Here is a 19495-nt window from a genome sequence, read left to right on the forward strand (position 1 = left end):
CTTGTCTGCCCTGCCTGTATATAAGTCTTGTCTCTGCCTTCCTCTTGTGCTGGTCCATTAGCTTTTGTCATGGAGTTAACGTCTTCATGCCTCGTCGTCCCTTCATGCCATGTTCCATGTTTCTAGCCACGCCACAGTGAGTTCTGTTTTTGTTTTGTCATCCTGCTCTGCAGCGCCTTTTGTTTGTCCTATTAAGCCCTCTAGTCTTGGAACCGTTTGCCTCCCGCCTCTGCATCTGGGTCCTACCTGCTCTCGAGCCCCCCCTCACCGTGAAAAGTCCACCACTGGTACCAGTAAATGACGCGACTTCAGTCCACGTTCTGCGTCTTTAACGTGTTCTTTTTTCCACAGCTGCTTCAAACAGACCTAGCTGGTGTAACGGTGGATGATTTTTAAGACTTATAAGTTAACGTTTTATCAGGAACCTAGCTTAGCTTCAGATCTTCTGGGTGACTGTCGACTGATGTTTTCAATCTTTTGCTCCATTTTCAAAAGGTGTGTAAATGTGAAGATTAAAACACAATCCATTATTTGTTTTTCTGTTGTTCAGACATTGGTCTTAACATGCAGCAGTCTTTTTACCGCTGATTTTAATTTGAAAAACTAATGAAGGAATGATATATAGATCCATCCGATTGGCTGATAGCGAACACACCTGGTTAGCTGATGAATTTGATCGACAGATTCATAAACCAATGATGATATTTGGCACGTTAGAAGAGGTATAATATTCACTGCACCCATTTCTCTCACATATATTGAGGGATTCACAAATGAGGCACTTTGTAAATGCACATTCTGTGATTCCTATGATCTCTGAGTTTATATTACAAGTGTACAATTATATACGTGCAACGGTTTCTATGATTTTTTTTTAAAGAAATAATTCATGTGGATTTCTGAATTTATTTATTTTTTTTGCGTGTTTGCATAAATATATATTTGTGAACCAGAGCGTCTGTGTTTGTGAAACATTTGTAGCAATTTTGATTATTGAGACTGAATTAACTCCAAAAAATTGCCTCCATAGTCTTGTTGAAACTTAGGTTATATCAGACACTTACGAAGCAAACTAAAATGAGACACAACAGAAATAACCACAACAAAAGACAGAAGTATTACAAAATAAAACCAAATAAATACTTTAAATTTTATAGTACTCAAAATATTCAGGCTGTATAGAGCTTTTTACAAACTTCAAGAATTCAAATTGAATCTAGACACTTTTCTTCATTACAGCTTTATATTTATATGGTTTAAGGACCCACTCAAATGAAAAGTTTGCATTTTTGCTTGAAGGAGGACATATATGAAGAAAATTAAACTTAAAACTGTATTTCTCAATATATCTCTATTCAAATCATCAAGAATGAGAGGCAGACAAAAAATGTCGCTTTGAAAAGAGCGCAAAGAGACAAACAGATCTATGTACGTTTTTGTTGTCCTCAGCTGAGAATCTGGCTTAAAACTGTACGCCTGGATAGCTCTGATATTGCTTGCCATTTTTGTGTCACCACAAATGTTTGTAAGCTGGCAGCGGAGCGTGTGAACAGATGGTTAATGGGAAGTAGGGGTGGGCTTACTCCAAGTCAACAGTCCAGCGCACAACTCAGAGGTGAATATCTGATAAACTATTCTGATGTTTATTAAAATAAAGTTTATACGTTATTTGAATGAATCAATCTGTTTCCCAAATTCATTTTACTCGTCAAACTATTTTTAAATGTTTCAGGAAACGAATTATGACTTTTTTCAGCAACAAATGACAGTAAAGGCCCTAAAAAGTGTATTACCTTGATATATTTTTCCAGTTTTGGGTAGACTTTTAGCCTGAAGAGAACAGAAAGATATGTCCTGTAGGGGAACGAGGTCGTGACCACGTGCATGGCTTCCGGAAAGGAAAAGATGTTAAAGCCTGCTGCCTCGTATTTCCGCAGGAGCTCCGTGTCGATTTGACGCCCCTCCTCACTCAGGATGCTGCCTACAGCATAGCAACAATGCTTACCGAGTACCTGAAAACAAGGAGAAAGTTAGGTATGAAGTATGAAAAGTACAGAGGTACATCAATGCAGAGCTATAATTTGTAAATGTGTAGTCTGATAATGACTAGGAAAGCTTTAGTCATCAGGAATACTTTGGGATCCAGCTATCATCAGCCATCACTTCAAAAGAAAAGCCTTGAAGGGCTAAAAATGCTTTTCAAAATAATACCTTCCACTGTTAAATTACTGTCAGCGTGGAAATACGGTCATCTAGTCTGTAAAGGAGTTTTTCTTTTCTTCCATTAGGTGAGTAATATAAAATGTTCTATTACTTTGATGAAATAATTAAAAACACCTACATTACTTATTGTATATTTAATGAGAAAAGCAGCCATGTTTAATTTATAGCACTTCAGAGGTGACTTCCATGACAGTACAGCTCATCACCTCCTTTTTTATCTTCCCATTCTCTTTCTGTCTTTATCTTTCTTTCATCTGAGCGTCAACTTGACTTATGCTGCTTGATCTCGTTATGAAAGAAGCGGTTTTCCTCTGAATCTTATTCTCTATGAAACAAAAGTCCTATACGTAACAGTGAGTAACATAAGGGGGGGCGTAAATAAAGCAAAGCAAATACTCTTTTCTTTTTTTTTTTCTAACATCGGCCAGCTGCTGGTGTCAAATTTACTTATTAATTTAAGTTGCAGTTGGATTATTTGGCAGCAAAGCAATTCTTGCTCTTTTCTCAATTTCAAACAGCCAAGTTCCCGTTAGAAGAAAAAAAGAGAGACTCTTTTTACAAATGAATACCCATGGGTCAGATGTGAGTTCCTCCTCTGTGAGCGGAGGGAAACACCGCTGACGTTTCATGGAATAAATCTACTCGTTTCTCTGTAACCCCTTGAAGGCGTCACCTTCCAGCACAGCTTTTGCACTTGACAACTAATCTTTGTCTACACAAAATCAAACGGCGGTCTGAAATTTGGTGCTCATTATGCGGCGTCACAGAGCAACAGCAGAAGGGATCTCTATACATTTCTGAACAATGATTCGCCTGGAGGACAGCGATGAAGCATCGGTTCGCTTCTGATTACTATTGCATCGAAACATTTGACAGAGATGAAACTATTTGACAATCTTATAGTTTAGACACGGCATCAATTCGTCCTAGGTAAGATGTATCAAGCTGAGATTCGACACTGTGTGTCACTAAGGTGATGACATGCAGCTGCCAGCAGACCTGGACTTTGAACCCGTTACCATGGAGACACAGACACACTGATACAGGCTTTTTTTCAGAATTCCAGGGGACCTTAGATGTTTTCAGTGACACTTGCATGTTTTTTATTCCCTGTTTGCTGTAAATCCAAAACACATGTTTGAAAATAACTGTTTGTGTGAGTATTTTTAACTATATAAGAATTAAACATTTATTTTCAAATGACAACAAATGACAGTAAAGGCCCTAAAAAGTGTATTACCTTGATGTATTTTTCCAGTTTTGGGTAGACTTTTAGCCTGAAGAGAACAGGAAGATATGTCCTATAGGGGAACGAGGTCGTGACCATTTGATTTGATTTGATTTATTTCAAGCATTGTAGTCAAAGCAATAAAAGAAATTACATGTGCATGGCTTCTGGAAACCTTCAACCTACAGACATGAAACTTTTACACACTATAGCCCAAAGCCTTGTGATACTCACAGGGGTTTAACAGTTGTGATAAGTGAGTGTTCTGAAGATATGAACATTTGTTTGGAGGTAGTAACACCCATAGAAATACATAAGGGTTCCCTGCTTAGGACTGTGTGTCGTTAGGGATTTGAGGCGCACCTGTGCTGCCAGTGTCTGTAAACACCTTCCTGTCAGACCCTTTGATGTCTTCCTGATTCGTTCTAGCACTTACAATGTTATACTCGTATTGATTTTATTCACATTCGCACACATTCATCATTTAAACAAGACTTCCAGACCCATTTTTGCATTTCTTTCAACAGTTTACACTTAACTACATGTTATGCAGTAAATGTAGAATTTCCCCATCTTTTTTAATTCCTTCAAGAGCTTTTCCTGCTTTTGCAAAGTACTGTAATGACATTATGCACTGCAGGAATGCATAATGGGAGCTAAAATGTGTTTTGTTAGTCTGCTGAACCTTAATTTAGTTTATGCTCTTGTTCAGAGGACAATTGCTAAATATGTTGCTGTACTGATCACGTGGTACTCTTCCACCTCTATAGTCTGTCTAGGGATGGGTACCGAGCCTCGTAATTACAACGCTTTATTCTTTATTTGGGGGCGGCCGTGGTGCAGCGGTAGGGCGGTCGACCCATGATCGTAAGATTGCAGGTTCGATTCCCGCCGATTCCCATGAGTCGAAGTGTCCTTGGGCAAGACTCTGAACCCCACCTTGCCTCTGGTGGTAGACGGGCGCCTGTGTTTGGCAGCGGGGCCGCCACCAGTGTGTGAATGTGTGAGTGAATGTGTGTGTGACTGGGTGAATGGGTCTGTGACTGTAAAGCGCTTTGTCCTTGTAGGAAGAAAGGCGCTATATAAGTATACACCATTTACCATTTACCATTTATTAACAAATAACAGTAACAACTAACTACTAACTGTCTTACTAATGAACTAACTATATAGGTGTTGAGTATGTGTACGTGTGTCAGTGCGCTGCCTGTGTAAGAGGAAGGAGCGTGTGCAAGTGAGAGCGCGCACAAGTGAGTTGAAGGTGCGCGCGCGTTCATGTTTGTTGTTACAGAGTGAAGGAGAAGAGTAATAAAAGGTTGCCCCCAGAAGAACGGCGATTGATTCTTTATTAAACCGCTCTGGAGTACAGCTGTGACGGTGTGGGATTTTTGATCACCGCAGTGATAAAGCGGCAAGAGTTGCGGTGTCGGGACTCTTGTTACCCCCCCCCAACACAAAATCCTCCGGCAGGCGGCCACTCAAGAACGCACGCAGCTTGTAATGGGAATGAATACAAAGGAAATTCCCCCAGAAACCTTGAAGTTTGAACACAGGACTCCCAGAAAAAGTAAATTATTAGCAAAGATGATTGTGTTTATTATAGTTCAAATCACGCACCATATGCAGAACTTTCCAAAAAAAAAAAAAGGAACGTACGGCTTTCAGCAATCTACCTGCATACTCCACCATGTTGCCCTATGCAACTGTATTTTATTTTAGACTGAAGAGTTTATTTAATTTGTTTTATATTTACATCATGTCAGCAATATGTCAAAACATTGCTGTTTATTTTTCTTTAAATAACTTTATTTTTCATGTATTCTACTAGGGTTGTGCCGATGGACGATATCATCGTCCATCGTGATGGGTGACTGACATCCCGATGGAGAGACCACCATCGTGATGCCACGCCCCCGCCACGTTGCGCGTCGACACCATAAGCCGCGGTTACATGTACAAAATATCTTGATGGGATCAATGGTCGGATTAGAATCCAACCGTGTAGATGGGCCCAGAAAAATGTTTTCAGAATATAAAAACGTTCACTAAGGTCACAATTTCGGTCGGAATAAATCATTCGCACATGCGCAGTATTCGCACATGCGCAGTTTGAAAACCGGAAGGGGATACAACTTCCGCCGAGCGGCTTTTTCCAAACTTTATTGAATGTAACAATTCAATACAAAACGATAACAGCACCGAGCGGCTATATATATTGACATGTCAGCTCGGTAAAATACGAGACGATCTTCTAAACGTGCTTTTAATAATGTTACGGTTATTATCAAACACCTGTTCGCTCATCATTTGAATTTTAATCCATGTGGTCAGTGCTTTTTCTGAACGGAGCCAGGATTAGCAGTATGCTAACACAGGCTAACAACATTAGCTTTGGGTGGCGCTGCACGTAAACGTGTAAGAATAACATCAGCCTTTATTTAGTCGGGACACAACTGGAAACACAAATCCACGTGATTGTTTGAATGTTTTCTAAGGACTGAGCGACATTTCTGCTTTGATGCTCAAACCGCTGTGTGTGCTGACGATCCGAGCTGTGCTCAGACACACGTTTAGACCCGGTTCTGAGTTCGGTTGCTTGTACCCCTAGAGCTGCGGGACGGATCGCAGTCTTAAATCTCCCACACATACCGCTCATGTACCCCCCCCCCCCCCCCCTTCCCATCAAACACAAAGCTTTAAGTCCGCGCTCCGCCGGTCCACTTCACTAATTAAGTGCGGGAGCGACTACACTTCTTTTCTATCTTGCTTGTTACTTTTTCTGTTAAAGTCACTTCCCTAATTTAAACTGGATCATCGCGGATTAACCATTAGTTGGGAGATAAAATGAAAAAAGCAAAATAACGAATAGCAGTTATACAAGAACGAAAAATGTAAACCCCCCCCCCCCCCCCCCCCCCCGACGATGTCATCGTCCATCCCGATGGTTGACAGCAAACATCGTCAACGGCCAAATTAGGGGACATCGCCCAACCCTATATTCTACTTTTCAAATTGGAAAAATGTATAAAGTAAAATGTTTTGTTAAAAAAACAATGTTGTTGCATAATGAGGAAATAAAACCCTTTATGTTCTTAATTTGTTTTTTATTTATATATTTTTCGTCCTCAAAAAGTAATGATAAGAGTATCATTAAAATACCGGATCGATAAGCGTAATAAGATCAATAAGAGTAGTGGTACCGTAAAAACCTTAACGATACCCATCCCTTCGTCTGTCTGACCAGTGTCATATTTTAGAGCCTAGAGGATAACGGGTTTGATTCTCCATCTGCCCACTTGTGTGTTGCAGTGTCCCTGGACAAGACACTGAATAACTTGTTCTGCCCTTGTGTATAAAGTCAACATTCGTGTCAGATGTTTGACAATTTACAATGTAACTTTGATTAGTTTCAATTGTGTGTATAGCATTGTGGGCATATTCATTTAAAGTTACGCAATGAGCCACACTTTAGGCAATGCATTTCCTTCCACCTCTCCTTTACCCCTAGTAGCACATATAGCCGCTGCAACAATGATTTTCTAAACCCGTTTAGTCTCTTTCAAGGTCCTGGGGCTGCTGGACCCTGTCCCGGCCACTCGTGAGTGAAGGCAGGGGACATCCTGGACAGGCCTCCAGTCTGTCGCAGGGCAACAACTCCCACACCCATGCACTCTCACATTCACACCTAGGGACAATTTAGAGTAACCAATTAACCAGGGCTCCAGACTAACTATTTCACTAGGAGCACAGTGGCCCCTAACTGAAAATTTTAGGGGCACAACCAGAAAATTTAGGGGCGCATACCGTAAATCAACATTCTAACCAAATCTACTAATTTCCACTGTATTACTAATAAATATTTTAATAATAGATGCAGAAATTACAATGTGCTGTTTCAAATTCAGTGTCACATTTTAATCTGAACTTTTGAAGATGCAACAAGAAGGTAAATTGACATCACCATCACTGTCATGACAGTACAAATAGGTAAAGAAAACGGATGGAAATTTATCTTTGTGACACCAAATAGGTGCAGCCAAGATGCACAATAAGTGTGTTTGAGATCACCCAGGTGAACTCAACGCTGTGCAGATCACCTGGTGTGTGACATATATTTTTGTTTTTGCTCCAACATCAACTGTCAATCATCACAAAAATATCGCGAGAAAGGGGTGGGAGCAAGGGGCAAACCTACCCGGACACAGCTGGAGGCTGAACTGACTGAAAGCTGCCCTGCAGACTACAAAACAATGCATTATGGGACATGTGTCCTGATGGTTTTTGTAGTGGAGTGATTAATTAAAATATTTTAAAATACCAATTCATTAAAAAAGGCTACATACATCACAAAACATTAAAATAATCATAAAGTATTTAATAACACAGATCACACTAAGGGGGAGAAGAATATTAAAACTAAATTGAATGTTAAGGACAACTCCAATTTCCTGTTCTCTTTCAGTCTTGCTGCAGATTCGCTTTCATCTCACAGCCCCCCCCGCCTGGTCTCCCCAATGATCCAGGCGAGGTGTCAGTTCATCTCAAACATTTCTATCGTTGCATTTTCCCCACATATTTTCAGTGTGTCTAAAACTAATGTTGTTTTTGCTCGAGCGTGTTTAAAGTTCAAGCCCCGTTAGCTGTCACGCATGTAGGTGTGGGACATTTATTCTCCTCAGCTGACCATCTCCCGCGGGAGCGGTGTGCTGCCGTAACAGCCGTGCATAAACCGTTTGATGCGCCGCCGTAACCAAAACCTAAACCTTCCTCCGGTTCTGTGCAGCCCAGAGAGAAGTTCAGCACGGACTGCATGTATTTAGAAAATTACGAGCGAATAAATACGTTCTAAAGGAAAGTAAGGAACTCCTTAATGTGGTCCGGGGAGGGAGGGGGCGGTCAGGTTTCCTGCTTTCAAACCCTGTCATTGTCACGCCCCCCAAGAGTCATATACCCCACTGTGATTAGTTGGTCAGCTTTGCGCACGACAATGAAAAAGTGTCATTCATTAAAACTGGCGGGCTGCAGTAACATTAAACCTTCATATTAAGGCGGGGACCGCAAAATTTCATCTTGGGGGCCGCAAATAGCCTGCGGGCCACGAGTTTGAGACCCCTGCTGTACACTCTGGCACTGGTACACAAGCCGCAGGTCGGAAGAACGAATCAATAGTTCGCTTACTCATAGCTCAGACGCACATATCAGGTTGTAATGATATTTGTCTCTGTTTCCTTCCCACAGATGTTTACGCGCGGTCGATTATCTCTAGGCCCCTCCCCCTACACGCATTTTAGCCACTTACAGTGGCCAGGGCTCCAGACTAACTATTTCACTAGGAGCACAGTGGCCCCTAACTGAAAATTTTAGGGGCGCAACCAGAAAATTTAGGGGCGCATACCGCAAATCAACATTCTAACCAAATCTACTAATTTCCACTGTATTACTAATGAATACTTTAATAATAGATGCAGAAATTACAATGTGCTGTTTCAAATTCAGTGTCACATTTTATTCTGCACTTTTGAAGATGCAACAAAACAAAAGCATCACTGTCATGACAGTACAAATTTATCTTTGTGACACCAAATAGGTGCAGCCAAGATGCACAATAAGCGTGTTTGAGATCACCCAGGTGAACTCAACGCTGCGCAGATCACCTGGGGCCTGTTTCAGAAAGGAGGTTCGACCAACTCTGAGGTTGAACTTGAACTCCGAGTTGGTCAATCGGGAGATTAACAACTCTGAGTTTTCTGTTTCAGAGAAGCTGATCCGAGTAAGATCAATCAACTCTGAGTGGACTGATTCGGAGGTGAGCGTGAGCACCGCGACTATAAGAAGCCATTATCAATGGAGCACAGATATCACGAGTCACCATGGCAACCGTGAAAAAAAGAGGTCTGCGTATTTTTCGCCAGCTGAACTTGACGTGCTGCTGCAGAGTTACAGTGAATATGAGCACATATTCCAGAAGAAAAGCAACACCGCTGCATCTGGAAAACAGAGACAGTTAGCGTGGAAAACATAGCTGCTCAAGTTAATGCCTAAGTTTGCATTTAAATCATTGTTATAAAATATTGGCTGTAATAACTTTTTAAATAGCGTAAGGAGTGAAATAAAAAATGGCTATATTTTGGTGTACTTTTGAAGTGTTATTCCTAGTGTAAATGCATGAAATGCTGCATAGTGTACAGAACCAATCGGGGGGGAAAAATGCATTTAACGTCGGTAATGTTCAGAGGACTTTTTTGTTAACCTTCCCCTCTTGCAAACGTTGGTCAGTTTAATATTAATACATGCAATTGTGTTTTTAAAAGTGAACTTTTGTTTAATGTTGAACCTTTCGCTGCGCGAAGACTTCTCCTTTCTTTTCTCTCGTCTTTCCGACCGTGATTTCGGGAATTCTCCTTCGGGGTTCACTTCCCGTTGGAAACCCTCAACCTCCAGAGCGGATTAAGAATGACTCCAAAACAGTTATTCTGAGAATGACACCTTCTCTTTATTTAACTAAGTGCTCCGTCCTCCGAACACACGATATATACCACGCTCTACCCCCCCCCCCCCCCCATCTGCACCTGCACTCGCCCCTCCCCTTCTCTCTCGTGGATCGCACCCCGCTCAGCACACACACACACTGCAACACTACCCTTGTATTGATCAAGTGGTGTAGGTTTATACGGGATTAAAAAAGTAAGCAGTGCTAGAAAATTGTGTTTCCAAAAAGTAATTGTTACATTAATCTAATTCAATGTCCCTGATTTCATTTTCACGTAGATGCAATCCTGCAGGAATTAAAAGAACATGGCAGCAGCTAAAAGTGGAAAAAAAAATTGAGTCTTCTCAAAATCCTCGTACAAGGTGAATATAATTTTCTATGAATGAATGCAGCCTCCTCGTCTATTGGGTCCTCCAAAAAAGGACAAGCCATTCTTGTCACTTAGACCGTCTCTGTGTGACGGAAATGTGGGCAATGAAGGTTAAAGCGAAAAATACCGCTTCGTCTTTAAAAAGGGGAGGGGACCAGCAGAAACTTTGAGTTTGGAGAATAAAACCTGCTCCCGACCAGGTTAGGTTCACAGCATAAGTAACCATGGATACTGACTCCGAGTATAAGTTACCTCTCTTTCAGAAACGGGTTTGACTTACTCTATTTACTCTGGTTTAACAAACCTCCCATTCTGAAACGGAAAACCCAGGGTTTCCCTGATTTCAGGGTTAATGCACTCAGAGTTTACACTTAACCTCCTTTCTGAAACAGGCCCCTGGTGTGTGACATATATTTTTGTTTTTGCTCCAACATCAACTGTCAATCGAGAAAGGGGTGGGGCAAGGGGCAAACCTACCCGGACACAGCTGGAAACTGAACTGACTGAAAGCTGCCCTACAGACTACAAAACAATGCATTATGGGACATATGTCCTGATGGTTTTTGTAGTGGAGTGATTAATTAAAATAATTTAAAATACCAATTCATTAAAAAAAGGCTACATACATCACAAAACATTAAAATAATCATAAAATATATAATAACACAGATCATACTAAGGGGGAGAAGAATATTAAAACTAAATTGAATGTTAAGGACAATTCCAATTTCCTGTTCTCCTTCAGTCTTGCTGCAGATTCGCTTTCATCTCACAGCCCCCCCCCCCCCCCCCCCCCCCCCCGGTCTCCCCAACGATCCAGGCGAGGTGCCGGTTCATCTCAAACACGTCTATCGTTGCATTTTCCCCACGTATTTTCAGTGTGTCTAAAACTAATGTTGTTGTTGCTCGCACGTGTTTAAAGTTCAAGCCCCGTTAGCAGTCACGCATGTAGGTGTGGGACATTTATTCTCCTCAGCTGACCCGACTCCCGCGGGACGGTGTGCTGCCGTAACAACCGCGCAGGACCGTTTTATGCGCCGCCGCAACCGTAACCAAAACCTAAACCTTCCTCCGGGTCTGTGCGGCCCAGAGAAAAGTTCAGCACGGACTGCATGTATTTAGAAAATTACGAGCGAATAAATACGTTCTAAAGGAAAGTAAGGAACTCCTTAATGTGGTCCGGGGAGGGAGGGGGCGGTCAGGTTTCCTGCTTTCAAACCCTGTCATTGTCACGCCCCCCAAGAGTCATATACCCCACTGTGATTGGTTGGTCAGCTTCGCGCACGACAATGAAAAAGTGTCATTCATTAAAACTGGCGGGCTGCAGTAACATTAAACCTTCATATTAAGGCGGGGACCGCAAATATCATCTTGGGGGCCGCAAATAGCCTGCGGGCCGCGAGTTTGAGACCCCTGCTGTACACTCTGGCACTGGTACACTAGCCGCAGGTCGGAAGAACGAATCAATAGTTCGCTTACCCATAGCTCAGACGCACATATCAGGTTTTGATATTTGTCTCTCCGTTTCCTTCCCACAGATGTTTACGCGCACTCGATTATCTCTAGGCCCCTCCCCCTCTACGCATTTTAGCCACTCACAGTGGCATTCCCTATTCTTCTCACACGCAGTGGCCGCGTCGAACACAGGCATCACGCGAGAGTGTACGTGCTCGCGTTTCATGAGTATGTGCGCGAGTGTGTGTGTCTGCCAGCGTCCGTGTGCGCTTGCGTCTCATTAATTATTTCATTGATCATTGACGTGCCCCTTCCACGTTTAATGTATAAAAAATACGAAGGGTGGGGGAAGCAAATTTACTGGTCGCGCATGTGCGACTGGATGTAAAATTCAGTCGCACACTCTCAAATTTTGGTCGCAAAATGCGACCAATTGCTCGCAGTCTGCCCTGGTGGCTTTCCCTATTCTTCTCACACGCAGTGGCCGCCTCACACACAGGCATCACGCAAGAGTGTACGTGCTCGCGTTTCATGAGTATGTGAGTGTGTGTGTCTGCCTGCGTGTGTGTGCGCTCGCGTCTCATTGATTATATCATTGATCATTGATCAAAACTCTGTGCCATGGTACTGCCAGTATCATATAAAAATGTGGATTGCTATGCTTTTTAGCGGGCTCAGATAAGAACGTGTGAAGCACTGCAGTGTGGGTCCCGGTCCCGGTCGCCCCCCCCCCTATTTAGCACCATTTAGGCTCCTGAACTGTTTAAAAGTACTGGAAAAGCTACATTAAGCAATGTTGAAAATAAACAGCACTTTATTTACTCAATCATACTTTTAGAACCTTATTGGTTGAGGCACATTCATTACATTTTTTTCTTATACTGAAAAATAGTTTGTCGTGGAAATCAGACATTGACTTTTCCCTTTCTATATTTCAAGTTACCAAAATAAAGGCACTATGTATTTGCTTGGGTAAAACCAACTTATATATAAGATACAGTTGCCGTTAACATTGTGATAATTAAATAAACTGAATTTGACAATTTTATCAAACTTTTTTTAACGTCTTTTTTTTAAGTTCTGCATATGGTGCATGATTGGAACTATAATGAACACATTAAACATATTCATCTTTGCTGATAATTTACTTTTTCTGCTAGTCATGTGTTCAGACTTCAAGGGGTTCTGGGGGAAACCTTCTATTACTGTTCTCCTACACTCCCTGCACCGCGGCTCTCACCTCTTGCACTGCGCAGCTGTCACTCCCTCTTAGAGCCACGGCTCACTCTACTTACACACACGCACGCGGTTTCAGAAGCACACATCCTTATTCTACAACAGAAGTTTCCGTCTCGCGACGAATTTAATGCGTTGTAATCATTCATTTCCATTAATACCTGCGTGCGTTCTTGAGTGTGCGACACGGCCGCCCGCCGGAGGATTTTGTGTTGGGGGGTTTATTACTGTTCTCCTTCACTCTGTAACACCAAACATGAACGCGTACTGTTAGAGTGCGATGAATATCACTACATTTTTTGTTTGGGAACTATTTTGTGCTGCGCAAAATTACGTGTCTGTATAAACAAAGGCGGAGCCTCCTGCCCCGCGTTCTTCATGGGTGTCAGACTCATGGCTACCGGAGAGGTGACAAAGTGTCTGCAGTCTTGTTTATAACTGGGCAATATATAATATTCTGAGAAGATGTCTGTACCAGAGAGCACAGGTGAGGGCTCGCTTGCAGCTAGAGAGCGGTCCGCTGCAGAAGAATCGACACACACCCCTAACACACTTGTGCGCGCTCCTTCCTCCTACACACGCAGCGCGCGGACACACATACACATAGTTTGTTCATTAGTTTGATAGGTAGTAGTTGCTGGTTACTGTTATTTGTTAATAAAGAATACTGCGTTGTAATTGCATTCATTTGCGACGCGGCCGCAGGGGTTAACCGCGCCCCCTGCTGGTTCATCACACCGTCAAAAATCCCACACCGTCAAAGATCTGGTTCTCCTGCAATTTTTCCCGCAACATTGTTCTCTGCCACTTACGGCCTTTCTGTAATAGAACAAATGTGTTGTATTATAATGAAAAACCTTTTCTGCAGTTTACATTTCTAAAAACGTCTGCAAACTTCATGCAAATAGTTTTAGAAATGTATTTAGTTTTCCTTTCAATAAATTTTAGCTCCTACAGCTAAAAGTTATGCAATCAAACGTATTCCCGCAGGTAATGCAACTTTTCTGGTTTAATTTATAATCAATTTACGAATTAATATCTTAAATTGATTTAATATTTTTTGAATTTTTACTTTTTTTTCTCTATTTGTTTTTATTGCTCAAAATTGCTTGAAATAACCCAATCAATCACACTAAAAAAAGTGTTTACCTGCTTATCAATAAAATAAATCCTATAATCAATAGTTTTTCCACCACATCTGGACAAGGATCTTTCCTGACGTTTTGATTCTTTTGAGGGTTCACAGCTGGGCCGGATCACTTCACCATCACAAGGCTTCAAACAGGCATCCCGTCAAAGAACAACCATCAAAAGCTGCATTTTCTACCCGTAGCCTTTGTTGCGCCTCTAGCTGCACTCATTACAAAACAAGAGGAATGTCTTTTGATGTTTCTTGAACAGGTTGACAACTTATTGGAGAAAAAAAGTTGTCAAATACAACTAAAGAAATCTTGCAGCTCAGTTAAACAGTTGCTGAACAGGATCTGGATTATACGTAAAGAGTGCAGAGCTCCTGTGACGTTACACCTCAAACCAGATCAGCTGAATATGGAAGAGCCTTTTTTCTGATGCGCACTGTGATAAACGCTGAGGGTGAAGTGGGCACATTTGGTCAGAGAAACACCCCGGCTTTTAAACTGTGAAGAGGTTTGTGAAGGAGAAAGGGTTTAGAGAATCAAGCCCCTAATAGTGGCTTCCAGAAAGCTGCTGTAGCCCTGTATCCATGGCGACCATCATTGGACCCACTCTATTCTTCTTAAGGCTGTTTTTTGCTTCATCAGAAGACTGATAAATGATAGTAAAAAAGTGAGAAAACCAAGAGCAGAAGATGAAACTGGCCACGCTGACACTTCTGCTTCTGTTGGCTGATCTCTTGAACGCGTCCTTCCCGCTGCAAATAACAGTGGACAGAGTCTTCTTATTTAGAGCACTCTCTGAAGCTCCTGGTGCTGCCACTGAATAGCATCCTGAGGCCCAGACGCTAATGAGCTGAGATCATTACACCAATTATTCCAGCTCAGATCAGGACTTGGCTGTGACTATGCAGAAAAACCAGGACCCAATTCTGCCTAATTGCCGGCCTGGGAAAAAAACTAAATGACAACAACAAAATGTCTCTGAAGCAAAACTGAGAAAAGTACTACGGTGTCATTCCATCAGTTTCTGTAGATGGTTTTTACCAGTTGAGCTCCTCTCGAAACGGTCAGGAGTTTTCTAGTTCAACTAAAAGAGAAATGTAAAAAAACTTAAAAAGTTGGAACTGAGTGTTTAAACATCCATTCCAATAAAAGCTGTCACTGTGTTCTTTAGTTTTTGATTTTACCATTTTTTGCCCCAAAATAAATAATTAATAATTTTTAATTTAATTTTCTAGGACATTGTTTCTGCAGAGCAGCAGCAGTTCATCAGAAATTTGATTCTGAGCTGTGGGCGGGACTATTGGCGCAGAGTAAGCCAACCCTCACTTCCCGTCATCTATTTAAACTCTTCTGCTAGCTTACAGCCACAACAAAAACGGTGAGCAACATTGGAGATATCCAGCCGTACAGTTTTGTGCCGGATGCCAGCTGGGACGAGGGAAACAAAGACGAACAAGTGAAGCAAACTTTATTCCTAAACTTTATTTATAAATGCGTCAGAATGGAGGGGAGGTTGGGACCCACCATGCGTGTTTTCTACATCATAACTACAAATAGCATTTTTTTCCATCTGCTCCTGACTCACAACAGTTTGAATAAAGAAATACTCCAAAATTTTCTAATTTTCTTTATCTCAAAAAACGTGTTATAAACACCAGAAACGCATTTTTTCAACAGAGTAGATCTTTAATCATTAGGTAATGCTTTAAGAAAGAGTGTCAACTATTGCCGTTGCTGAATTTTTGGTTTGACCCACTGTCAAGGGTCTATAGTTGGACGGCACCACATAGAAGAAACAAAAGTTCTGATGTCTTTGGCTTTAAACTGGCTGCAAGATGGGTTTTTTTAACCATCTATATTTAAAACTACAAGAATCCGAATCCGAAGTAAATATGTGCTGTGTAAAAAAAAAAAATCATCTTTGAAGACTCCTGAAGGTGGATGGGGGCGGTCCTGCCTTCATTTGACCGCTTGTTCCAGTATGAATGAGACCAGATTTCACTTGTGATAAAGTATCTGTAATCAGCATTAGGGTAGAAAAAGCTGCTGATCTGTAAAAACTAGGCAACTCCTAGTTTTCACTCGACTCTTTTATTGACTTGCTTCTTGGTAATACCACAAGTGTCAGCAGCTAATTGAAAGAAAAAAACGGATGCTCATTGCTTGTTAGAGAAGCCGTTGCATTTTCTACACTAGGCAAGGTCCCAGTTTTCCACTCCTGTACCTCCACACCTGAGTAATCCTTTTTTTGCAATGTCGGGTCATGAAAACAGACCTCTTGTGTTTGATCCTTCTTGGCGTGGCAAACTGGAATGATTTTTAAAGTTGAGGAAACAATAATACTTTGAAACCCCCAGAGTGAGCAGCGAGAAAACACATTCAGCTGCTATTGTCTCCTGCTCCCTATAGAAGCTGAATTAGAAGAAAAAAAAAAGAGAATTCCACACTAAAAACAATAAAAAACCACACATCACAGATGCATAACTGGGCAAGTGCATGTAATGTTAATAGTGATAAAGAGACACTGAAATAGTTTGATTGCTGTTTATTAAAGCAATCTCCTGGACTTTTACTTTAATAAGTAACTATATGACATGGTAATATATAGTTTTCTGGATTATGTCAGCTGCAGATTAATGTCTATAAGCACTCAAAGACAGTTAACGATCAGATCACAAGATTCTGGAAGATATATCTACAAATTTGAAATAAAAAATGACTTATAAAATTTGTGATGTACTGGACACTAAGGTTCACAATGAATATGAATGGGCTGCTGTGTAGGGATCCCTTGTTTGTTTGTTTTTACTTATGACACTTAGCAGGAGCTTTTGTCTTTAAAAAAAAAAAGAACATCACTGCCATCTAGTGGTGAGATTTATGTATGACGTACTACTGTGACACTTCTTAAAAACATTATTTTCAGTGACAAGTCACAAGAGAGATTCTAAATACGCGCCAAGACAGCAGTAAATGAAGGCCCCCTGATCATATAGTGAATCTTGAATATTTACCTTTTGGGGATCCGTGTAAAAAACTCCAATCAACAGGAGCTTCGGTCCAATACTGTGTGCCTCCCTGAACAGTGATCCGCAGTTTTTGTAGGCTCCAACTTTGAACTTATAGGCGAACGTTATCCTTTTTATTGGAGGGCAACCTGTACGCACTGTTACCTTCGTGAATAGCCCTGAGTAGAGAATATAACCGACAACCCCTAAAATAAAAAGACTGAATAGAATAACCTCCGTGCTCAGACTGAACCAGCCTGACATCATAGCGCAACACACGTCGCAGCTCCGATTATTTTGCGTCTTTCGGAAAGAAAATCTACTGTTTTACTTTTAGGCTGACATCCCAAGATGTGTGCTTTTAATTTCGCTGAGAAACACGTGCCACAACGAACTTCTTTCGCGGCATAATGGCAACGGTTAACCGACAAAGTTACTTCCTGGAAGATACCATGTGTGAAAACAATAGGGGTGACACGTGTTCTGAGTTTACAATGACTTTATTTTTTAAATTACCGGGAAAAGACGAGACATAAATGCATATATTATTTCACTTTGGAAAGTTGGAAAAAGCTAATTATATTTAAGTATTTAATATTTCCTTGGGTGGGCTACCTTATTGTTCGTCATCACTGCACGTTTAGGGTTAACTTCAAACTTAACAGGTTCTCCTCATTTTAAAACCGTTTTCGCTATGTTTAACCAATTAAAATAGACAACATAAACAAGTTGTTTGGCGCTTTTATTGTGTCTATGGTGGTTTCGAAGGAAGCACATAGAACAGACATGTCAACCCCAGTTGTGTGTTTTCTGTTCTTCTGTCCAACAGAGGGAGCAAATGAACTCCTTTTGTGTGACATTAAAACATTCAACCGTCAAATGAAAACACATGATGTAGTTGCTTTATTTATTCCTAAAAATACATTAACTTATACATTCAATGTCAAATCAAATATTTATTTATATAGAACTTTTCATATAGAACATAACACAAAGTGCTTCACACAAGAATAAACACATAAAACAAGCACAACAATATAAAAATAAAGCCCCCACACAGAACCCCTAATCCCACCCCCTTACATGATGGAGATAAACATTTGGGAAAGAGGCTGAGGACGGAGAAACTCTGTTGGTGTAAATGTTTACATCTGGAACCTCCCTCTCTGTAGACAGCTGCATGGCCAGCAGATGCAGCATTCCGGGTGGAGGCCCAGCAACATCACACCAAGGCGGCGATGCAGCCCCCCCATCTGAACGAAGCCGACCCAGACGGAGAGCATCCAACTGAGGAAGCTCTGGAAGTAAAACTGAAAATAAAAAAGAACAGAATTAGTAAAAGAAAAAAGAAATAATTGACTATAAAATGTGAAATAAAGAATATTAAAATGAATTATTAATAGTACCATGTAAAAACATAAAATACAATAAAAGTGGATCAACAAATAAATACAAAATAGATAAAAACTATTACAGATTGTATAAATAAGTAGCTAAAAGCCAGGTTGTAAAGAGCCTTTTCTTAAAAGCAACTCTGCTCTCTGCGGCTCTCTGGTCCATCGGGACACCGTTCCATAAACGACGGCCACAGGGCTGAAAAGATGCCCTTCCATAGGTTTTGGTTTTTACAGTCGGAATGGTTAGAACACCAATGCCAGAGGACATAGGGTCTGTGAGTTCATAATTGACTAAAAGATCTGCTAGATAAGAAGGCTCAAGACTGTTAAGACATTTGAAAACTATTAAAAGTATCTCAAAATCAATCCTGAAGCATATGGGGAGCCAATGCAGGGATTTCAAAATTGGGGTGATGCGAGCCCGCCTCCTGGTCTTGGTGAGAACCTGTGCAGCAGTTCTGAAGGTTCTTAAAATTGTTTTTTGGAAGACAATTTTAAGAACCCAGCTAGCAGGGCTTTACAATAATCCATTCTGCTGATGATGACAGCATGCATTAGCATCTCCATATTGGCCAGAAAGAGTAGCGAGCGGACCGTAGAGATGATAAAAACCAGTTTTAATAAATGTGGGTGTGTATGGGCGTGGGATTGTGGCCCTGCCACAGACTAGCGACCTGTCCAGGGCATGCTCTGCCTGCAGGGTACGCCTGGGTTCGGCTCCGGTAGCCCCGTGACCACAAAAGGAATAAGACGGGTTTAGAAAGTGGATGGATGGAGGGTATCCTGGAGCAATTCACACATCCACTTGTTCAAAAGTTTACCTCTGATCCGACTGGTTCCACAACATCATGCTAAAATCCTAAACTTGGATTTATTCATCCATAACACCCTCTGTTTTTGTCCTTTTCAAGACTCAAAGTGTTTATAGGCAAATAAAACAGAGAAACCA

General features: G+C 41.3%; 1 protein-coding gene across 1 annotated transcript in view; it reads right to left on the reverse strand.

Moving 5' to 3' along the window:
- The window catches only part of LOC101174906 (testis-expressed protein 264), a 45071-nt gene extending 27471 nt beyond the window's left edge, over window positions 1–17600 (reverse strand). The window contains exons 1-2 of the mRNA XM_004068731.4: window positions 17156–17600; window positions 1794–2012 (exon numbers count right to left, since the gene is read on the reverse strand). Of these exons, the coding sequence (XP_004068779.1) occupies window positions 1794–2012; window positions 17156–17416 (480 nt within the window). The 5' untranslated portion in view covers window positions 17417–17600. The remainder of the gene's footprint in view (window positions 1–1793; window positions 2013–17155) is intronic.
- Between the last annotated feature and the right edge of the window lie 1895 nt (window positions 17601–19495).

The sequence above is a fragment of the Oryzias latipes genome, chromosome 5, assembly GCF_002234675.1.
Source record: "Oryzias latipes chromosome 5, ASM223467v1".
Taxonomy (NCBI): domain Eukaryota; kingdom Metazoa; phylum Chordata; class Actinopteri; order Beloniformes; family Adrianichthyidae; genus Oryzias; species Oryzias latipes.